This window comes from Netta rufina (assembly GCF_964035555.1).
Source record: "Netta rufina genome assembly, chromosome: 3".
NCBI lineage: Eukaryota > Metazoa > Chordata > Aves > Anseriformes > Anatidae > Netta > Netta rufina.
In genome coordinates, this window is record NC_140125.1 from 33277350 (window position 1) to 33301568 (window position 24219).

At 42.0% G+C, this 24219-nt stretch overlaps 1 protein-coding gene across 1 annotated transcript in view; it reads left to right on the top strand.

Moving 5' to 3' along the window:
* Positions 1-2633: 2633 nt before the first annotated feature.
* The window catches only part of VIT (vitrin), a gene marked incomplete at both ends in the record, with an annotated part of 35132 nt that continues 13546 nt past the window's right edge, over positions 2634-24219 (top strand). Inside the window, 11 exons of the mRNA XM_084283918.1 lie at positions 2634-2664; positions 4431-4496; positions 5013-5169; positions 7502-7635; positions 11804-11881; positions 14717-14797; positions 16572-16781; positions 17449-17499; positions 22404-22442; positions 22538-22594; positions 23185-23247. Of these exons, the coding sequence (XP_084140044.1) occupies positions 2634-2664; positions 4431-4496; positions 5013-5169; positions 7502-7635; positions 11804-11881; positions 14717-14797; positions 16572-16781; positions 17449-17499; positions 22404-22442; positions 22538-22594; positions 23185-23247 (967 nt within the window). The remainder of the gene's footprint in view (positions 2665-4430; positions 4497-5012; positions 5170-7501; positions 7636-11803; positions 11882-14716; positions 14798-16571; positions 16782-17448; positions 17500-22403; positions 22443-22537; positions 22595-23184; positions 23248-24219) is intronic.

Here is a 24219-nt window from a genome sequence, read left to right on the forward strand (position 1 = left end):
GCCTTGCCTAAATGCTTCTATTAACTTTCCTGTCGGTAAAATACCTGTTATTGCAGGCTAAGGAGTCTGCTGAACTCATTTGCCTCCTGATAGATTTTATATATGAATTCTGTTTAGATTTCTTGGCCTCTTTCTACCGGACATTCATAGTACTTCATTGCCACCCAGGAGGGCTGGGATGGTGCCTGGTGCAGCTGGCCTTGGGATGGTCGGGCATGGGGACAGCAGGGCCTTTGGAAAGTAACAAGAGCTCTTGTGCAGCACTGGTGGTTTATATATTTTGTGAGATGGGAGAAGTCAGGCAACATTGGACTCTGTCCACAGCAAGGCACACAGCAACCTACCCGTGAGGCAGCTTTCACATGTATCCTTCACTATCCCATCCCTCTTCTACTCTAGTTAAACTGGAGATGAAAGTGTTTTAGCACTAAGCCAAATACTGTCAAGACTAATTCTCACAGCTCTCTCTGACTTTAAATAAAGATTCCACTGCTGATTTTACTCGCTATAGATTCAGGGAATGCCCAGTCAACACCAGCACGGCCTTTAAAGATGTATGGTGTTTCTGCAAGTGGCCAGAAAGTCCCTCAGTCTGCATCTCCTGTTCCTGGGATTGAGCTGAAGTAAGAACTGATGTGATCTTGCTTCTACTACTTGCGCAGCCTGGGGTGACCCCTGACTATGCTGTCCACTGTTCTGAGAAGGACACAGCCCTGTGAGCAGCTTTCCATGCCCCAGGATTCAGCTTGGTGGCTTCTAGGCAACTTCTGCTTCTCTCCACCTCAGCAGTTAGCAGGTTTTACTGAGATTGATGAGGAAAGGTACAGTACCAAAATACTTATTTCCAAGTGATACTGTTAACCATAGTTGGTGGCATTTTGAGTTCCCTGACCATAATACAGAAGCAGAAATTGGAGGTGCAGCTGGCTTGTGTAAAAACAGTTATAAATTATATAGGCCTACAACTGGATGAACTCAGTTTAATCTGGCAAACTATTTTCATCTTTCTCACTCAATAAACATGTGGTTTTCTTGGAAAAGAAGAGCAATTAAAATAAAAAATGTGGAAACATTGACTTTGAGGAAAGATTGTGGATTTTTTCCCTCTGCCCTATATCTGTCTTGTCCTTCTAATTTTCCTTCCTGAGGTGGGAGAAGCCCAGGTCCGAGTACACAAACCTCTGAGTGGAATCTGTCACTGCCATGTTTTCCAGGAGGCAGACAACTTGTTTTCCCTAACTGTTTCCAGCTTTAGTACTTACTCTCTATACTTTCTTTGATAGCAAGCTAATTTTGACTTTAGTGCAAAGCTTGCCATTTGTAAGCATGTAATCAATTGCCTTTCATTTTGCTCCTTGAGTTTTTCCTCTACAACACACAAATATTTTCTCACTCTCTGATATTTGTTAGGCATTTTGTGGTATTTTAATGACTGATGTTAATTACAAGCAACCAACCCAGGATTTCCCCAGCAATCATAATATAATGAACACTTGCTACTAGAGGTAAGGAATTAATGGTAATTAATTGCTACTAGAGGTAAGGAATTAATACATTGTGATGATTTCCTCTTTTTTGTTTCCTCCTATGCCTTGTTTAAAGTAGTGTCTCCTAATTTGCTAGAGATTAAAAGCTTCACTTCTCAAGCTCTGTAACTCATTAGAAAGACAGTTTAAAAATACAATTCTTTTTTGTTTTCATTGTCATGCTAAACTTCTATCCACTGACTGCTCAAGCACTACTCATTCAGCCCACTTGTAACTCTTTCAAATTCAAAGAAACAGTGGGCATGTCAATAAATGAATGCGAATAAAGATAAAAATATTCCCCCATATAACATCTCCCAGATGTTACAGAGGGGAAAAGTGACCACAAAAGCAACATGGGAGGTGATGCTCAGGAAAAGGAGGATACCTGTGATAAGCCTGTAGTCTTGTAGTCTGGACAAGAGCTTCAGGAATGGCAGACATCAGGAACTGCATACGTAGACCCAGAGAAAAATGTTGTCCAGATGTTCCGAGACTCTTCTCATTCTCAGGCATGTTCTCACACACACACAATAAGGAAAGGAAATAATCCAGTAATTTGGCTCAAAATCTATGATGTGATTACAAGATACTTTGCACAACTTGCTTCAAGAGTAAGCAAATTTATGTTCTCCTTACATTTGTGAAATTATGGGGTGCAATTGGACATGCAGACAGTACAAGTCTGCGAATACTCCCTAGAAAACTAGCAAATTAACTTGAATAGCTGCAAGCGCATGTTCATATCTGTCATGTCCTCTGCTACCACTGGCTTCAGAAATAAGTATGAGGGATGAAATCTTGGTTTCACTGAGGAAAAAGGCAAAACTTGGACAGAAGGAAAAAAATTAGTCCATGGTTGTTCCACAGACCAAACATCTTCTCAGGGGGACATCAGCTGCTCTGCAAAGCAGAGAGCTCAGGAGAAAAGAGCACCGTACATGAGGACTGTGAAATGTTGAAGAATAATGCACAGTTGCTATTCCCCGATGTTTCCAGTATCATTTATCATAACTCTAAATACAGCCTCTTTTTTACAGTACTTTTTTTTTTTTTTTTTTTTTTCAGTGCTCCTTACTGTCACATCCAGACTTTGCTTTAATCACCATGAAGGCCTCAGTTATTGTGATCTTCTTTGGTAAGTACTAAAGATGTGCTACAATTAGTAGTTTGTGGATTTGTACACCCCATCCTGGCTGACCAGTGACTCCACTGCTGATGAAGCTCTCTGTGGAAGGTAGAGTAAGCCTTGACACGGCTTTTCAGAAACGGTACCCAAACTTCCAAACTTTTGCATAGAAATAATATTAATTATTTGCAGAGCTCTCTAAGCATGTGGCCATAGCTGAACACAGTCCACATCAGATGGTACCACTAATGCTGGAAAATATCTGTAACTTAAAGATTCCCTATAAAGAAAAATCAGCTATTTATTTCATACTGTGGGAGCACCCCCCCGTTTACCCCTTTCTCTGAGAACACAATTTCTGAGAGATTTCCATGGCCAAGAAGGTGCCAAATGAAAATGCTTATAAATGTGTTCTATTTTCTTTCCTCTGGATGTCAGATGAGATCGTACTTTCTGGGAAGGCGTAGAGATTCCAGAATTTGCGATAGGTCTGACATGAACAACCTGGTTGATCGGGCATAGTTGCTTTGCGTAGTGTACTAGTGCACTTATCACCCTTTGATGGTGCTACAGCTATCATGTAACCTAATGCTTCTGTATGACTTTAATTGCAATATTCCCAGGCAATGCTCCATTTAGCTGGGACCCTCCAGCCTGGCAGCATATCCATGTTTAGTTTAACTTCATAGTTACCTATGTTGTTCTTTTGTCTTTACTAGGAAGACTATCTTCCTCCACATTAAATGAGGCCCTAACACAGCGTGCAGCTGGGATTTTGCACTTTCTTTTACATTGCTTCTATTTTTTTTCTAAGTACAATTTCTCTTCACACAACTTTACCGATGTCAAGAAGTCCCTCTACTGCATCTATATGCTGTAACTTCAGAAACAGTGAGACTCTTTTTACTTTTGAGCAGGTTGTAACAGTTACTGTCTGCAAACACTTGCAACCAGTCTAGGGGGAGAAGATTATATTAAAAAGAAGATAGAGAGAGAAGAAGAAGAAGAAACATTGCTGTTGCTGAGTCAACACTTCATAGAGAGTTTTATTTCACTCTAAAAGCTCAGAAAAGAAGGTGAATAGGAAGGCCAAGACATTTGTAACAGTTATTACCCACAACTTAGTGCTTATAAAGTAAACACACAGAACTGTTTGTACATCAAACACTTAGCAAGTAAACCCAGCCAGCTAAGCAGCATACATATATAGTGATGTATTTTTTAACATAACTGTATGTCTCTTCTACAATCACACTTTTCAAATCACAATTCTACTTACTTAAGGAAAGCAGTGTCCTTGCTGGGACAGGGTATTGGACATGCCACACTGGAATCTCATACATTTCATGATGCTCCTGGTATCCCATATCCACTACCACCACTGAGTGAAATGCCACAACACGCTCTTATAGGATACCTTCCCTGCATAGGCTATTAAAATATATCTTTCTCTCCCTAAATTCCTAGCTGTTTTATGCACAGAGCGTGTTTCACTGGTATCTCTATACACCAATTGCAATGAGTTTCTACCGCTCTTGGAGATACTTAGGCTTTTTTGTGATTTTCTGGAAGTGCCTGGACTTAATGGCATATTTTGACATGAGTTCCACCGATTAATGTGCAATCAATTGATGTTGAATCCCCTTCAAAAAGCTAACTGTGGGGGCACAGTAGATGCCATCTTGACTGAAAAGTTAACCAACAAGTTAACCAAAAAATCTCTGACTGATGCTGGTAGTTCCTTTTTTTCTGATACTATGTTTTCTTTGTTCTAGGTGTATTTCTTACATGTACATATGCAGCCAAGGAAGCTACAAAGAAGATTAAAAAGGCTAAGCTATGTAAGTGGTCCCATTAGTGTGCCTAGCTGCTTTACTGCAGGCAAGACTGATGCATAAACGTGTCCAAAGTGAAGTCATATTCCAGTAACTTCACAATTCTTTGCAGAGTCAATAGGAACATACATTAACTAACAAATTCTACTGAAGTCAAATCACTGAAATGTGTGCTACTGTACACTTGTAAAGAGGATATTGTGTATTTCACTATTAAAATGTATCTTCATAGGTCCCCAGGTATTATACACACTTACTTTTGAGAAACAAACACTGAAAATCAGAAGTATCCCCAGGCTTCTTCAGTCCACCCCCACTTACAGCCACAACCCTTGGCACACAGGTTGTTATGTGTTATATTGTAGATACAGAAGACATAGACATCTATTGTGTCACAAAAGCATTGGTATAAGTGCATAAGAGGAGGGCATCCCTGTCACTCAGTTATTCATTATATTCATGACAAGATAATTCATCTATGAAAACATTCAGTTTGACTTTACCAGGATTTTGTCCTCACAGACATACCACAGATCGACTGTGATGCCAAGGCAGGGAAGATAATCAATCCCGAATTCATTGCAAAATGCCCTCCGGGATGTCAAGATGTAAAATACCGTGTGTACGGCACAGACATTTATGCTTCTTTTTCCAGTGTGTGTGGTGCTGCAATTCACAGGTGAGTGGGTTTAAGTTAGCCAAGCACCCTGAGAGAATCATCATCTCAGTGTGGGGAGCTCTTGGCCATTCAGGTCCTTTAAAGTTCCCAGTGCCTTGTAGGTTTGATTGCAGGCTGCTGTTCTCGTGAAAAGCATGTCAGAAAGACCACATGTGATGCAACGGATCCTGTTTTATGAAGTGCTGTCAATCCTCTAGTCCTACTGAAATCAGTCATGTCTGAAAGTGTTTTTCAACCTTAGGAGAAATGTTTTGAGTTTTTTCAGATCTGCCATTCAAGCATAGCAAATGACTATTATACTATTATTATTCAAGTAGGATGGAGCTGCTGCTACTAATACAGCTTTAGAAAAAAAAAAAAAAAAAGACATATCACTGGCAATGAATACATACAACTCACATAATTCTGGGACTGGTTTTGGCTCTCTAGATTTGAATTTAGCTGTCGTTGATGTCAGAGGCTGAGTAATGTGCTTTTCTGCCACAGAAGGAAATACTGGACAAGGAAATGTATAATGCAGATTTGATAGTACAAATTATACCAAGTTTAATTTGCCATGCAAAAGTGTGCAGATATTTTTAATGGAGAATAACTTCACAACCAAAACACACCATAATTGCAGGCAGGATGCAAAAGCAGGATGCATTCAGCTGAAAATGCAGGAAGAACTTGTAGAGTCTGATCAACATCTTGGCTTCATTCAGAGTTATCATAATGCTTTCAGTTCTGAGAAATACCTGGGAACCTGAGTAAGCTTGAATAGTTCAGACTTTGGGACTCTGTACTTTATTTGAAAACACATTCCCTTCATATTACATTAGGGAACTGTAGCAGCACTGAGAAAGGAAAATTGTTCATGAATCTTAGGCAACACCAGTGGGAATTTCTCTGCCCTCCTTCCTTTCTCAGTCCCAGCCCATGAATTGCTCTATCTTTGTAACAGCCTACTCCAGTATGACCTGCTGAGATGAAAAACTGTGTTAATGCAAAGCTTGTGATTGCCATGGGAAAGCATCTCTAAGTCGATAAGAAGATGCAAAGTATTTCGTTTCCTTAACTGTCTGCTGTGAATTTTTACTTGAACCTGTAAGAAGACAAAAGCTCTGCTATAGGGGGTGATGCCCACGAGGAGACAGTGAAGCCCATGCTGGACCGAGGACAAACGAAAGGTGCTGTGGATGAGAGCCCACCACGAAGCCGCACCTCCCGGCAGAGGTGCCGATGTGCGCAGCGCTGCCATCTCCTGGCTGCAGCTGCCCTGCTCAGCCCCTTGCTGGAAGATGGCTCTCGAGGGACCGGCTTTCACCTGTCACATTCTTCCTGCGAATGCACATTGGAAATTGTGTGCATCGCTGCAAGCAGAGCTTGTCCCGGTGGGAGGTTATAAAATGCTGACGGTGAATGCAATTTCTGCCACAGCTCAAATGCTGGCTCCCTGTGTTATTGGAGTGAGGATTTCAGTTTTCCTCATTTGCGAGCTGAGTTTGGCTTCATTAACTTACATCGGCATTTCTGCAGACAGTGAATTTCCTTTCCTTATGGTTATTATACCACCAGCTTCTCACAATCATCAGAGAAAGCTAAGGCAGTAACGCATTCTTCACCACTGCTGGCTGCCCATTACTAATTGCCATGCACTGTGCAGTTACTGTCAATTATACTAGCCCTTTGTAGTAGCAATCATTTTTTGTACTGTCCTAATAATGCCACAGCAGGTTGCATACAGTGAAGGTTTTCTGTTTGTCCTGAGAAAAATATTATATCAAATGTCAAACACCATTTATTGTGCACCAGACAAGGAGATGGTCAGGTTTTCTGCAGCTTTTTGTAGTAATATTTTGTTCACTTTAGTCTGGGCTGAGGCCAGAACCAGGCTTAGTTTTCTGTGGTAATGCATTCTGAAAATCAAAGAAAACATCGGTTTTCATGAAAGAAAAAGCCAAGCAAGTGGGAGGCTTGCCTTGCATTTGTCTAAATTATTTCTGTTGCATGGCTGGCCCTAAAACTCCTGTGAGTATATTGCATATCTTCAATCATGCAGTCTAGCTTGTAGGAATTTTAACAAAGGCAGAGACTCGTCCTTAAAAACAAAACACATAGATCTATGGGAAGAGCAAACAGAGCCCGACAGCACTGTGTGGCAAACTGCTCTTCTCTGTGTTGAAGAAGTACAATTTTTTCTCAGTGGCAGACTTAGCAGTAGCTTCATGGCTCCACTGTAAATCCTGGCTTAAAGATGAAAGCAAATGCTTCCTACCTCTTGCACTGCTGAATGGTCTCTATGTTTCTGGGGAGCGTTTCCTCCTTCAGCTACTATGTTTTCCCCTTGCAGTGGTATCATTGACAACGCAGGAGGGAAGATCCTGGTTCAGAAAGTGGCCGGCCACGCTGGTTACCGGGGGAGCTTCTCCAATGGAGTCCGATCCCTGTCACTGCCGCGCTGGAGGGAGTCCTTCCTCGTCTCAGGTACTGCGCCAGAGCACCTCAGTTAGTTCTTATCCTGGGCTTCAAAGAGAAATACACCCCACCAGAGGTGCATGGGGCTCAGCCCTCTGCAGGTCTGCCAGAGGTGACAGACAGTCTGGATTGACTGCCCAAGGGCAGCCCAGCTCCTGCTCTTGATGCTTAAAACCTGAGCCTTGGTACCGGTGGGAAGATCTCCCTAATGCACTTGCTCTCCACGCTGACAAGTATTGCTGCTAAGCAAACTAAGTGGCCTTTTGGCCCCCTCAGTCTGCTTCTGCACCTGTGTCTTCTGAAACAACTTGTTTCTGTGCTGCCATTCAGGCTTTGCAGAGAAGCCTTTTGGTCTGTTTTACTCTGAGTTTACTCTGAGAAAGCCACACATTTTCACTGCAGCTGTTGGACACAATGGCCCAGGTTCTCTGAGTTCCTCGTTAAAATTAAATATGTATAGTTTATCAATATAAACCTTTAAATAAAAACTGCCAAGCCTTCTCAAATCATATATAGCCATACTGTATTAATACAAAACCCTATATTAAAAAATGCTATTGTTGTATCCCAAATAAGTTATGAAATTCTCCCACCTCTGTGAGCCAAAAGGTGCTGCTATCTACCCAGTGCAGGGAAATCCATCTCAATTCAATGCTAATTCCTTTTTCTGCCCAGTAGCTCCCTTGGATTCATTGATGAAATTCATAATTTATATACAATTTCTAAATCTAACCTCTTGCTGCATCCATCCAGTGGTTAAGTTCTTGCTGGTCCACACATCTGAAGCTTTGGGATAGGCGTGACCAACTGATGTTAGTTAACTTCATCTTTTTTGGAAAAATCAACAGCTCAAGCAACTGAACAGCCTCTAAAAATAAAGAAATGTTCTTTTCATGTGAAAATTTGTGGACAGCAACAGAGGTTTTAGAAGCTGACCAAAATGAATTGCCATCTGGAGTTTGCATTAATATATTTGGATGCACTTTTACAGCATTTTACCATGGGTACACCAAATTGAGAAGGATTTATTTTGGATGAGTATGGATTTCCTGGAATAGCTGAATTGCTACTTGTACTTGTTGCTGCTTTTTTTTTCGCAACAAACAGCACATTGTAATTCTGGTACATAAATGAGAAATAAGAACTTTTTACCTCAGCAGCTGCTCACTTATCCTATAAAACTGTAGGAATTTTTGATTTGTAGTAATGAAACTTTGTTCTTAATTAATTAATGAGTTACTACAAGAGATTATACAAGAGAAAGTCACAAGTACACATAAGAGGAGATGATGAAAAATCTGTATACTGATACAGGCATGGTGAGATTTGTCTTTCATACACTTAATTTTACGCATGTTGAGTAGTCCCTCTGATGTAAATGTAGTTTATGAACTAGCTCAAGCATAAACGTGACATAATATAGCCTGTCTCATCTCACGTTTCATATACAAATAAGAAAGGAATTCTTACTATACCTGATGAAAATGTGGGAATTTTTGAATTTCAGAGAGAAATTCAGAAGTCTAAAGCCCCAAGAAGGTTGTGCTATTCATCACAGCAGCCTGTGGCTGCATGCAGTCAGATCTCATTCTCAAAAAGAGAAAAATGGTGTTTTTGTTTTGGTTTCACTTGCTTTTTTTTTTTTTTTTTTTTTTTTACAGTTATGAGTCATAAAAACACAGAGCTGCATAACGCATTCCCCCATAAAATACAAGTCACCTAAGGCATTAATTTAAAGCTTTAGAGCTTGCACTGAGTCTCCTGTTCTCCATCCAAGTTCCCCTTCATCAGACCAAAACTGTACATGTATGTGATGCTGTACCCTGGGACAGTGCCAACATTTTATTCCTAGTTAGGACATTGTCACCAGGAGTTTGTGATGTTTAAATTGTGAATGAGCATCCATACAAAAGAGCACAGAGGAGGAATCCCTGGGGGACCCAGGGGATGAGGTGGTGTGATTTGGGAGCAGCAGGGGAACAAGGTCTGTCCTCTGGGATTAAAGCAGTCAGCACACCAGGAGGTATGCAAATGCACTGGTATTCACTTTCAAGCACTGAAATGCCTTGGCACTCAGCTGAATGGCTCCATTCAGTTTAGTGGGAGTTTCGCAGCTAGTGGGTTAAGAAAATAGAGCTCTAAACCTCTGGCTTTGCTAGTTACAAACAGGCACGAGAGGGTGAGCGGCCACCACACCATAATTTGTACTTCAAACAGACTGAAACTGAGGTTTCCAACCCAGATGTGAACCCATTTTTAAGCATGTTAAGCAAACTCCGGCCTAGACACAACTTCTTCCAGATGACACATCGGTAGAAAGGATGCATTACCATTGCTCCAAAAAGCAGGGCCACATTCAGGTCAGGCTTCAGACCTACCTTTTGACCACATATGGGACACAAGATGATGTTTATCAAAACCCACAGAGCCCAGGAGTACGCAGCTTCCCCATAGGCAGAACCTGGTTTATTTGCACAGTGGCAGTCTTCAGGTTTACATTAGAAGCATCACAAAAAGAGTCTAAATTTAGATCAGATTATTATGCTGCTGCTGCATCTGTGTAACAACTCACCTTATCACTCCGCCACTGCTGGGGATAAAGAAATGCATTTAGAAATCATCTGCAATCCTATAACATTTTAATCTTTCTCCCAAATTGGAGAAAGAGCTCCTTAGTCCTGCTTGTCTCCTGAGCCCAGTTTTAGCTCAGAGGAAAGTAAAAGTGAAGACCTGCTGTTCTTCACTTAGTCCAGATTCTGTGAGAGACCCAAGGGCAAGGAGAAAGCTCTTTCCAGCTTGTCCATGTATGTTAAAGTGCTTTGGTCTTTGCAGGAGCTGTGCTGACTTCCGTGGCTCTACTCTCCATTTACACAACTGTAAATGAGAAATGTAATAGATCCTTACAGCATTGCCTCATTAGTAACTCAAACTAACTCCTTCATCTAGGGCTTTTTCATGACTGAGATTTCAGAGAAGAGTAAAATCAAGGGGCTAGAGACATGCAAAGGGACAAAGGACAGTGCTTCTCAAGCTCCATGGCCATCCCTGCACATAAAGGACCAGTTTCTCTGGCACATATACTTCTCTGTGTGCTATCACATGGGACATAGTTCCCAGTTCCCAGGTGCGGCTCAGTCTGTAGCAGCGAGTTCTGCTGAATGCTGTTGATCTCTCAATGAATTACTAAGGATGACAACTGTCATGCTCACAGTGCCCATATACACCATCTACAAGAATTCACCGAGGGCATAAGGAAAAGCAAACCTATCATCATGACTCAGGTTTTGCAGGAGGTGAAGGCACATCTATCTGAGGTGGTCCAGATGCATGACACAGCACATCATTTTGCAGAGGAGTCCCCAGGGTCTAGAAGTCCTTTTGTACATCACACCCAAGCTTGCACAGATATTTTGTCCAGCTTTCAGAGGATAGAGCAGTCTTCCCTAAACAGAGCAACACTTTTCATTGAGTGATACAGGTATACCTTGGGAATATAAAAACTACCCTAAGAGATGTAATTGCATGGCCACATGTGCCAATAGAGATGGCATCTGGTGTGGCATTAAAAAGATTTGTGGTTTAAAGCTTAACTGGGAAACATACCTCATTGTTTTAAGACAGGACCCTCATTTTAGATCTAAATATAGGAACCATATGTTCCCACACATAAGCACAGTCTTCTCTCACTGTTATTACTGCAAAAGACTGTTGCTAGAAATAGATATTGCAAAACTGAGGTCAGAGAAGAATGCTGTGTGCTTGATGAAACGAATCCCACATCAAACACACTTTCTAACTCAACTACATATTCGGGCACTGGAAAAGACTACATAGGGAGGCCGTGGGTTTAAGTACAGGTTATACAGATGTTCTTCGGGAACAATCCCCTTATGCTTAACCTTAACCATGTGAGAGCAAAAGAATGAACTACCTGACTTCTTCAAATCCATCCCAGGCCTGTGTTTTCATACTTTCTATCTTTTTTTATGATGCTGGATTTAAGCATTAGTATTTTTAGTGAAACAGTTTTTAGATTCTGCCAGCAGATGAAAGAAATCTTCAAGAAAATGAGTTGGGCAGTGAAGAAGCGAGGTTTGATTCTGAACACATATGTTAGATGGGAGTTTTGTTGCAAGAAAGCTTATAATTTTCTGTTATGCTTTTTTTTTTTTTTTAGAGGGCAAGCCAAGAAAAGGTGTGACATATCCATCAACTCTTGAATATTCTTCCTCAAAAAGTACAGCTGTTAAACCAGGCAAGTAATTATGATGGACTTTTCCTTATATCTATTCACATCTATCTCTTGTAGCATCTCAGTTGTGTAAAGATTTAATTATAGAGAAACTGAAGTTAATGTACCCCTTATGTTCATCAATATTATTATCTCATTCAAGTCTCTCATGCTTTCTTTATATTAAGCACATAGAATTATTCTCTATATATATATATATTTTTTTTTTTGTTATGCCCAGTTTCACAAACCTCTGTTCCCACCTACCTTTCCCCTTGCTTTAAGTCTGAGAGTATGATGTTGTATCTTTCTCCTAGTGCTATTTGTGTTATCTCTTGGGATCTTTGATGTATGCAGTACATATATATATAATGGATTATAATAATTATTATATAGTAATACATAGTACTACAATATTAATGACACAGATGGCAATGCACAGCAGCTTTAGCTAAGGATCATATGATAAGGAATTACTCTGTATAATCACTTTAGCCTGTAGCCTACTCTGTCATACTCAACTCGGTTTAAATAATTTAGTTGTTTTCAGAGGTCTTTGATATCAAGCCACACACCAGGTGGTAGTTGATATTCAAGTGTCTCTATCATGGAAATGACATTTGTTTGTGCTCCCGGTCACAACTGTGTAAAGTCTAGGCTCTACGTAGGGAGTCTGAATGAAAAAATAAATGTCTTCTGCTACTACACACTTCCTTATCATGGGTCTTCTGCTCTTTGCTGAGCCCAAGCCTTTCTGAGCTTATGCACTGTAAACAGTGGTATAAGGAAATGCAGTGTATCTTCCCCATGTATTCAAATGCTTGTCAATAAGTGCATCCACCCAAGGTTGCACAGTTGTTACTTGGAGTCCTGCTCTTCTCCTGTATATTGCTGTTGATCCATGAAAGCAAAAGTACAGAGATCTTTCCTCATCTTTAGGTTTTTATTTACACAAAGACATCTGAATGCTGTAGTTGTTCAGACTGAATATGCATCACCTAAAGCCAGGCCTTTAATTTACGGTTCCTGCGCATTTACAGACAAGTAGGTACATATTTGTACATATGTCTTGATGCAGAAACCATTGGCCTAAATATTATGCAGTGCTAGAAAGGAGGCAATACTTTAGAATTTTATTTTATTTTATTTTATTTTTTTCTAGGAAGCATTCACTAAAACTACATCTCTCTGTTCCCAAATCTAACCACACTTGAAGTATCAGTCCAAGTTCCTCACACCAGAGCAGGAACAATCACATTCAGGGTAGAGCTCAGTAGGCTGTAAGCAATGATTTCTTCCACCAGTGAGAAAACTGACATTACATGAAAATCTGTATAGGAATGGGAAGTATCATCAAACCACGTTGCAGTCACAAACAAAATATCAGAAAACTGCTCCTGCAGCAAAGCAAAGATGCAAGTGACTTCCTTCACTTTGTTCCTGAATCAGTTTGAATGAATGAAAGTGTTACAATCCTAGCAACAGAAACTGTGCACTCATGCAGAGAAAACCCAGGATGACCAAAGGAGCAAATAATAACTGATATATCAAACACAATACTTGAAGAGCCCACTGCCTTGCTTTGTCCATCCCTGTCCCACAAGTAGAGATCAGACCACCACGAGTAGTCTTCTCCAAACCCAGTTTATTCCCACTGCCTCCACTCAGCCATCTCAGCTGTATGCTGCCAGAAACAGTTTGTTCTTGAGATAAGATCTCTGTAATATGGTGCTAGAGCCATCTTGCAATACGGTATTTCATATTTCTTTTTCAATTTTCAGAAAGTTATCTTCTTCCAACTTAAATTATAGAGACCACATTGCACAGCTGGGTATTTAAACCCATTGTATCTAGGTGTTAAAGGCAGTCTTTTGAGGATTACACTTATTGCCAGATTAGAGAAAAATCCTACTTCACATCTGATCTACGCTGTCAGAGACGCGCTTTTGGTCCTCATCCTAGGGGCACTGGAGACTCATAGTACCTGATGTTTCTTTAAATGCCCCTCAAAAGATGGGTAGAGGAGGAAAATCCTTCCCAAAGTTGTAACTAATCACAGCAGGTAAAAAAAAAAAAAAGAAAAGAAAAAAGCTACATTTAAAAAAAAAATAGTACAAATTATTAAGTAACCATTAACCCTGGAGCAATTTCTTAAATAGGTCAACGCTGTCAAAATAGCTAGAGAAGAGAAAAAAAAAATAAGAAAGAAAGATCAAAATCTTCCAGTACTCAGTCAGACACAAATGCATAGGCGGATTTGTTTGCTGGGTAGCAATAAATGAACTGTAATAAATGTTCCAAGTACTTTGATGACTTTGAGTCTTAGAAGAACAGAAAGATAAAAAATAATTTAAAAAAAAAAACAAATCCTTCTAAGCCAGTCCATGGCACTCAGGATGTGGTCCCATCTGGGAATGTCAGGCAAGAAAGAGATGCATCTGAATGTGAATTAGTGACTGAAACGTCACATGGTAGGGCATATTCACCAGGCACCCTACACACACCAAGAGCCTGACTCTCATTAATCTTATGAGGATTGGTTTATTGGTAGAAAAAGAAAAAAAAAAAAAAAGCAAAAAAAAAGCGTTTGCTCACTTCATAAATTCTGTTGACATTGGCAGGAGCTTTTGGGAAATCAGACACCTAAATCAGGCACCAACAACATCAGCTGACTACTCTCTAGAGGCACCCATCCATCACTTTTTCTCTCCTGGTGAGGAAGCTCTGATTAGACCAACTAGCCTTTCTAACACTAGGTGATGGGATGCCTGCTTTTGAGGACAAATAATCTCTGAATAGAAAATTTAAAATTGTTTTCTTTCAGAGCTGGATTTCCTAATGTCTTAATTTTTTCTGCAGAGCCTAAGAAGCCTGAGCAAGACTTAAAAGCTCTGAAGAGTGCAGGCACCTCTAACACATCAGAAAAAGCACTGGAACAAGGTAGGGGCTGAGAATCTCAGTGCCCTTTTCTACAGAAAGCCCACTGCTTTATCCCATCCAGCCTAGAATGCCCACAACTGTTCATGAGAAGCAGTCTGACACTGGTAACACACAGCTTTACCAGCCTCCACTCCACAGCCTCTTTCCCTCTGAAGTGACCCCATTACATGAGTGCCTGCAACCGCTGCCTGAAGGGCACGGGACTACTCAGAGCAGAGAGGACAGCCTCACCATTTAATTTCTGCCTGTGCTTTGGATGAGTTCAAGTGTCACAAACTTCAAAAGCCTGCGTTGCACCTCTCAGTAGTTTCCTCTGCAGAACCTGTGCCCTGCAAACCCTGTGCAGATCCTGTGAGGGAGGTGGGCACCCTGCCTTTGGGAGCACTGGGAACAGCTAGCCCTTGGGAGCTCCTCTCGTGTCCCAGGCTCTAGCAGAAACCCAGCCAACAAGTGCCAAGGCAATATCTTTGCTCTGTTCTTACTATGCTGCTTCCCTGGCCCAGGGTTTTCTGCTATACTTTTAGATTGCAGCCTCCTTGCTCCATACAGCCTAGGTTATGGAGAGCTGACATGCCCGCTCCTGGCTTCTGCAGCACCACATCACATGGGAAGAATCACTGTGCCCTCTGTCTTCTTGCTTTTAGCGTGGCAGTGTGGAGCAGGGCACTGCTCAGCCCAAAGAGAGCCATTCACGCTGATTTTTCAGCTGAGTTGTTTTGTTTTTCTTCTGAGCTCTCTTTCAGCATTATCCCATTAAAACTGTCTGAGGTCTGAGTTTTTCACTGGCTAGCATTAGGTGGTAATTAATCCACCAGACAGCTTCATGATGGTGCTTTCCAAAAGGAGAACATCCAGCAATAAAATGCAAGCTTGTGCTGTGCAGCAATGAATAGACTGAATAAAGGCACACCATTCCCTTTCAGTGCACACAGCCTGTCAGGCCGTCCCCAGGGATACAGGCAGGGAGGAGAGGAGCAAGACTGGGGTGAACATGGAATATATTCTAGAGTGGATTTTGGTAGATTGAAGAGAACAGGAAAGGCTCCTTTCTAAGATAACAACTTGAAAGAACTGTAATCATGCTAAAAACTTTGTATAATGCTATTTAGTATGCACATTTTTGCAACTAGAATTGTCTGTTCTCACGACAGATGATACACTTTAAAAGTAGTAACAACTGTGAGCTGAGTCAAAGTGAGATAAAATCGGCACCTCCCAGGCGGTGCTCTCCTCCATGCTCCCCTCAGCCAAAGCCCTTGTGTGTGCTGCTCCTGCCCTGACCCTCTCCTGAATCACCCTCCCCTAAAAGCTGTCTTTCTGCCAAGAGCATTTCAGTGATGCAGTAGGCAATGCATATTTTATTCTGGTCTATGACTCAGAATTGCCATCTTTTATTACCAGATGTCAGTTGATTTCCATTTATATGGACTTTCTAACAGCTTAATTACACTGAGAAAAGATGATGGCAAAACAGGAACTGCAACTGGCTGTTTGAACCACTGCATAGGTCTGAGACATCTGTCAGGCAGCAAGGTTTCCCTGTTTAAAGCAGAGAAAGTATAGAGGAAACATAAGGCTATGACAGCCTGCTGTCAGCACCTCTAGACAGCATCACACAGGCATGCATGGCATGAGGTCCACAGATGAGAATGTTTGTAGACACCCTGAGGAAAACACCAGTGACTTGGTTGCCTTAAAGAGGGAGTGTTACTAATGATGTTTCTATGTGTGTCACATAGAACTTCATAGGGTGATTGTGTTGATTTTCCTGCAGGGGACACAGGCCGCAAGGTGGATCAGACATCACCGGTACCGACACCAACTATACAACTGGCCACCACAACTCCAACCCCAACCAGCACGACCACAGATCCTTTCACCACAACACCAAAGCCAACCACAACACCTGCAACAACCAGAACCATGACAGCTGCAGCTGCAGTCAAGTCTCGACCTGGACTGCAGCATAGGGTCAGAGATACAGGTCAGTAGCATGGCTGTTTGCATTGCTTTCCTCTGCCCAACACTTCTGCTAGAATTAAAGGAACAAGGCAGGCAGTTGAACATACCATTATTTAGTAGATCATGAAGTCAGCAGTTCAATGCAGACACACAGAGTGGATAAGGAAATTAATTCCAGCAGATGGGCTGGAGTCAGAGCTGTACAGCCTTTGAGACACATACAAAATCAGTGTGCCTCACATAAACATGTGTAGATTCTCCAAGATAAGAGTTCATCTGCAGCAAACACAGCAATTATGGTTAGTCCTTATCTTTGCATATAATATACTGGCATCTAAACTGATCCATGTGAGAGGAAGCTCTCCATCCTCAAATGCTGTGATAATTTTCAGTTGCAGTAGTCAACAAATATTTCCTTGATTCATATGTCTGGACTAAGCATTCAACAAATATCTCAATATACATTTTAGATTTGATTCTGTGATAACTTCCAATAAATGAAAGCTATAATATATTTTCTGTAACAACTCTTTGATTTCAAAGATAAAAACACTGTGATGGAATTATCCTCAAGATTTTTGCACACCTGGTTTTCCCTAGTCTTTAATTCTCCCCTATATTTATTATTAGAAAAAAAAATGCAGTTTATTATGGCTCAATAGCTGAAAATCAAAATATCTTATTTTCAGGTTCTAGCAGCGTCCACCCAGCATATTCATCTGTGGCAGCTGCAGCATCAAGTAAGTACAATGAAGAAGTATGTGCCACAAGGCATTCGATAAAATGTGTTTTAAGGTGGCAATGATCCAATAACCTTTCAAGCCCCAGCAAAGTCAGTGGTTGAATACAAGCTGGATTTAAACTCAAAAATAGATGCTTGGCCTGATTGTCAGAGATGCTGATCACCCATACCTCTGGGGAAGCCTTTCCAGCAAATTGCTGCATATTTCAGCCTTGAAAAATGCTGGATTTTGCAACACTTGAGATAAAGTGTGTGCTGTTTGAATTGTATTTGCCTATTGCTTCCTTCTGTCTTACTCTCTTAAAGGAAAATCTCATTCAGTTGTAAGATATAAAATACAGATGGCTGCATTGCTGTCTGAACTTAGGGCTGAGAGCTCTGAAATGCTGACTTCAGTTAGACCAATGCTCTTTTGGAAACCTTAGGCTGTGGTCCTGAGCCTGGCATAAATGTGATGTTATTCCTGGCACACCACTTGTGTTTTTGACAACAGAGTGGTGGCTGCTCAGAGCTCTGTATCTTCATCCAGAAGTCTGCTTCCATTCCAGCCACAGGCTGCAATGCAAACATGTAGAGGAGATTGCCCATACAATGTGTAATTGCTCAGCTGTGCAGTCAAGGAAAGGAGAACATTTTCAATTATTTGCAAGTTTCTGAGTATGAGGATATGATTGCTTTTGAATGAAAGGGAGCTAGGAGGTTTTATACCCTGTTGCTATTTCTGAGTGCCTAGAGCTTGGTTCTGCTCTCACACACCTAACTCTGGCCATCCCTGCAGCTGAGTAATTCAGAGCCAAAGCACGTGGCAGGCATCTTCTGGCCAATTCAGGTCTTGAGGGAAAGCACCATTAAATCAAACTCAGCTGCGAGCCCAGAAGTCTCCTACTTTACTACTTCTGCGTAGAAAGCCTGCCCGCACCATGAGCATCCCCCTTCATCAATTCCCTCCTGCTTGGAGGGCTAAGAACAAGGGACCCTGCACACCCAGACCAACAGACCATGCTCCTGCCCTGCTCCACAGGGTTAATCTTACTGCATCAAATGTGCAAGTATGTGAACAGCAAGATTAACAGAAGTGCTAACACAATTCAAAGCAGATTAGTCTCAGTGAGAAACTGCATCATTTGGTACCTAATGTGCCTGTAAACCTGGTCCTGCTTGTTGCTCTTTTTTATTTCATGTACCCTCAGGCTGAGCAAAAAAGAGGACATTATTGTCTTTTACTGACAATTAGAAAAACCCATCTGAGATTACCCAGTCAGTAAGAGATGTGTGTTGAAGGTGAAGTTTTGGCAACACTGAAATCGTGGAGACCTACTTCTGACTTCATGGACTTCATTTCTAGAACCATGTCCAGCATGTCACTGCTCAGCATCTGGCTTCCTGAATTATCCTGATCTCTTCTTGATTCTGAAGGAGAACAGCTTGTTGAAAACAAACAAATAAAACCAAAACAAACAAAAAGTGCAAATCTACTTTTGAAGCTATAACCACACAAGCAGTTAATCAGTTTTCTCTGTCTGAAGAGTCTTTTGAACTCACTCCTGTTATTCAAACTGAAGTTTCTGATGTTGCCCTTGGGCATAACCAGAGTTTGGCTTGACCAAACAGAGTCAAATGTTCTGTACATCTTGGCTCACAGGGATTTGCAGACCTACTTCTCACAGGGCATTCACAGTTCACCTGCAAAAGACGCTTCAGAAGTAAATAACGTTAAAACAGAGCACAGTCAGAAGGAGAACAGCTGTGTCTGCTGTAAGCTAAGGTGTTTTCATTTCCAGCCACTGGTACTGGCAAAAGTTCACAGGGGCAAAAGCAAAGCAGGACTTGCAGCTTAGGGCATTGGAGCAGGGGTAGAACTCCATCCTAGCTCTTTCTCTTCTTTCCCCTTTATCTTCTGTTTCTGTCAAAGATGTGGAATCACCAAAATTTATGAGACTGCTCCATCAGAGGACTCCTGCGTTAAAGACTTCAATGTGGCAAAACTGCTAAATGAAAAAAACACTGATGTATCTAGCTTGGCATTTGACAGCTTATTCCTCCTTACCTGCCCTACTAAAGAGTGCACAGCTCACCAGTGCAGTATGCAGCACAGGAATATCCTGAGGAGGAAGCAGCAACAGGAATGGGCTCTGAAAGTGGATACAAAACCTATTTTGCTCTGGGCACAACTCAAATTTCAGATGTGCTCTGGTACAACAACAGCTTCTGCCTCTTTCCAACAGCAGTTAACCCAGCATGCTCGCAGGAGCCATGAACACACTTGCCTTCTCCCGTCCCAGCTCTTCAAGCAATCTTCTGCACAGCTGCTTGGACCCTAGATAAGGATTGATTATAAATCCAGTGCTTCTGTGACCACTGTGATCACAGTCATGTCCCCATCTTCTGTGCCAGACCAAAGCACTGAGCTGGCACCTCCACACCAGGCAGAAAGTGCCTGCCGTGCGCTCCAGCTCAGTTCAACCATTGCATCTCTTTTCAGCCAGTGACCCCAAGCTGCCTACCACTGTACACTGCTGTGCTTTCATCCCCAGCTGTGACTCATCATAGTAGTAAGAGTAGAAAGAAAAGAAAAAGAGGAAAGACATCATCATTGAAAGCAGAACAGAAAGCACTGAAAACTCTCAGCCAACAGTGCAAAAACATCAAGGCTCATACATATAGGAATAAGGGAAGCACAGGATAAGGGGGATAAGAGCTCCATCTGGACACTAGGTGGAACAGCTAGAGCTTGGGTTTGGATGCTGCCTTCCCCCCAGGTTAACTCTGACTGCTCAGCCCACCAGCGGTGCTGACCAAGTTGTGGGGTGCAGTTGTGTTATTTGCACAGAGTAGTTGCTCACCTTTTCACATGAGTTTCCATCATCTGTAAGGAACATCCCAAAATGCAATTCTCTCTGCTGCCCTGCCATCCTTTCCTGCCTCCATGCCTCCCACTCACTACAGACTTGCTTCCAACCATGGCTGGGATCATCCTCTGTGGCAGATCAGAGCTCTTCCCCAGCATGGTTGCATTTTGCTGATCCCAGCTCTGACCGCCACTGTTTCCAGAGCTGGTTTTGGATTTGCCTTGCATGTTCATTCCTTGCCCTGTTAGCCACACATTACATACAGCCATTCTTGCTGTTTACCACCACAGCATTGATCTTAAATGGAACATCTCTAATTGGGTGTTTAGAAGGTTTCTCTACTCCACTGCCTTTATTTTTTTGGCCCATTTCTTGCAATCACTTGGTTACTGCCTGTCCCCAGTTCAACTTCTTGCTCAGCCTTTGGCTTGCACAGAGCTCTGCTTTAACAGACACACAATTTCATGCCACAGACTCTCTGGCTTTCCAAATCAAAGGAAGAACAAGCCTTGTAGGCCCTGGAAACATGATTACCACTTTTCCCCTCTACTACTACAATACTCCTTCCAGCAAAAAACAGCATACTGCAGGGATGCCTTGGGGTGTCACAACAAGAGCAAACAGCCCCGCGGGCCCAGCAACACCCAAAAGGAGCAAAGAGGGCAAGCCAGGCTGCTCAAGGGTGTGGAGGGACTAAGCAAAAACTATGGCACACAACACTTCTGAGCTAATCTCTTTCTTAGCCGCTTGTACTCTGTTTCTACTGACCTTGTAAATTGTGTTACATAGACATTCAGGCTCAGCTGTGACAAACCCAAACCGAGGCAAGCTTTCAGGCACAAAGCTAATTTTCTTCCAGCTCTTTGGCATGTACCCATCTTGGGTATGGAAAGCATGCCCACCTCTGTGCAACGCTGCTGCATAAGCAGACCTTCCTCTCCAGAACCTGAAAAGGCAGCCTCTGCCAGCTGCAGATCACCTGGAGCCAGAGCTAGAAGCCTAGAGAGTTCAAAAGTCTGGCAGATGAGCCTGCAATTTACTAAAACAGGATCTCTTTGGCTTCCGGAGTTTGCAAGCTCTCTCAGCACAGCTTGTAAAATCCCATCAAAAGACTTCCATTGGCCTGTGAAGATTTGAGATTGGGTCATGCATAAACTATTTGCTGTCACTAATTTTGTAATATCAAGTCCCCAGGGAGCACCTGTTCCTGTTTCCTGAGACAACCATTCCAAATGGTCTCATTTATGATATTTTATTGAGAAAAATATCTTGCAGACCCCCAACCAGTGTTCACAGAAGTCAGGTACACATTCCCACTAATTTCAGCAGGTTTTGGAATGTTAAGGTGTAAGTTTGTTAACAAACTTCATAAAAATAAGTAATGAGAAGAAAAGCATGATTGAAGACATGATCTTCTGCAAGCATTTTGAGCCTTCAGTATTTTTGTACAATGGGAATTTAATGTATTAACCCAATCACCTTAAAAAAGCATTTTGTATAGACAGTGATGAAGACACTTTAGACACATGAATTCTCCCACATTATTTTTATCATTGTTTCATTATTTACAGTCTGCCTGCTTCCACTCACCGTCTCTTGTCTCACATGGTAAGCTTGCTGCAGGAAGAGTAGTATCTGGTCTGGATGTTGTTTTGTTGTTAACCTTCCTCACATAGCCAGCACAACTGGATAGTACTGAAATAGAAATAAAACCAAATAACAAGTGTGAGCAATTGAGTTAAGGAAACTTAGAAAGGAAAGTAAATCACAACATTAACTACAAACACCTTAAATGTAAACCAAAGGCATTTATAAGTAATATTCATAACTGAATGTTAACTAATGTATGTGACAGACAGAGCAAGGCAATTCTTTTTTAAACTTGTTTAAAACGTATAGTGTTAACATCTCAGAAAGGATATTAATGAAAACTCTCTATATATGAACCATTAACTCTGATAGCCATAAAATGAGACTCACTGAAAATCCCATGTAGCAGTAGTCCTGCACTAAACATGGTACAAATGACACTTCTCCATTTTGGTGTCTACAGGACAGGTTCAGGCTGCACAGGGAAGAGGACTGAATACAGGTATGTATTCTACTAATAATAACTACTACATTTTTTTATTGCTAGAACGCTTTGTCTTTTGGTTCCATGTACTAACCAATACAATATTTTCAAAGCATTCAGGGGCCCTTCCACATCTACAAATAACAGGAACATTTTACGACCCAGTACAGGTAAGCAATTGCTTCTCTCATTTCTCCTTGTAGCTAGTTCCACCACTTGCATCTACTGAGCAGATATCACAGTGATTATTGCATGACAATAGTGTAACTTTCTTAAAAAAAAAAATAAATAAAAATAAAGCAATGGGAATAATTAAACCTAGGTTTGTTCCCACAACAATACCCTAAACCCATTTATATGAGTCTTTTAAAAAATTTGCTGTTGCAAAATGACAGGGGAACTTTGTGCCTGGGGAAGCTTGGGGTCCATCAGTCTGACCCTACAAGTTCTTTCAGTTTCCAGCCCCTGAGCATGGCCAGCATCTCAGGATCCAGTGCCCATTGCTCCAGTGCACAGGAGAACTACAGCACCTACTAATATTCAGAGTCCTTTCTTCTGCTTTTGCCACACTTCTTAAGCTTTTAAATTCTTCAGCTTTTTTTTTCTTTTTTCTTTTAATCCTTAGTTTCCATTTTCCTTTTCCATTTTGTTTGAAAACACATACAGAAAGATAATTCGGGGCCCCCATATTCCTGGTGGTCCTGCTTCTCTCTCCTGGCCAGCCGACATCTAACCTCACACTCTTTCTCGAACCACACAGGTATTCAGCGCCAAGAGCCTGTTGCTGCTTTCCGGAGGCCTGCTGGGTCTCCAGCCCACCTAGGTGAGCCAGACTGCTAGAAGCAGGTTTTCTGCTCACTTTCATGGTTTTAGTAACCCCAAATTAGCCCACAAGCTAATTAGAAGAGGCAGCTCTGCAGATGGTTTCTGTGCGTGCTGGAGAAGCACCAGGGCGAGCCTCCTGCACTGAATACCAACTAGCAGCATCCAGGACAAGAAGGCAAAGGACAGCTATGTCACTGGCGAGCTGTTGTTTCAGGCCGTGGGAATCAACATCTACCACAGTGTTTGCAGTTTTCCTTATTTGTTAGTCAAAATGAGGAACAAAATCCCAGCCCCTTGCAGCCTATCCGGTCTATGATCAAGCTAAATTTCGTTCTGTTCCTGCTATTCCTGGGAGCCTCCAGGCTGATTGCAACACAGAGATTGCCTTTAACACTGAGGGGAGAGACATTATCTATGCTTTCCTTCTTCCCTGGCTGTGCAATTCACCAGCTGCTTCATCAGCAAGCAGCCCTTTCAGTGGGTGCTCTGGACGCCTGCCGAAAACTTCACGTGGCTCCAGAGCACTCGGTTCACATGCAAACACCAGCTCTGCTTTGATGGACAGCAGAGCTTCTCAGGGGTGGCTTTTATCCAGGAGCAGCCAGAGCAGGGAGTAGGACGAGAGCACAGGCAGCTAAATGCCCTGGGGAGGGAGAGGCTGCGAGGCCTGGGGGTGCACCTGGGGCCTTGACAGCTCTGGTGAGCTCTGGGAGGTGCGGGAGAAGTGCAACAGGGCAGAGCCAAGGGTTCTGACAGTAAGGCTCAAGGACATCCTCATGCAGTAGGACTTCCTGAGAAATAGAGGCTAGTATAAGCTTGCCCAGCAGTCTCTTCATCAAAACAGCTGTCTGTAGTTGACCTAGTTACAGCCTATTTAAAATGGATGCACTCCTGCTCCTCTTGAGATTATTGTTAATCTCACTTTTACACTGTTCCTCTTTGTTTCAGTCTCAGCCTCTTCCCTCTGGTT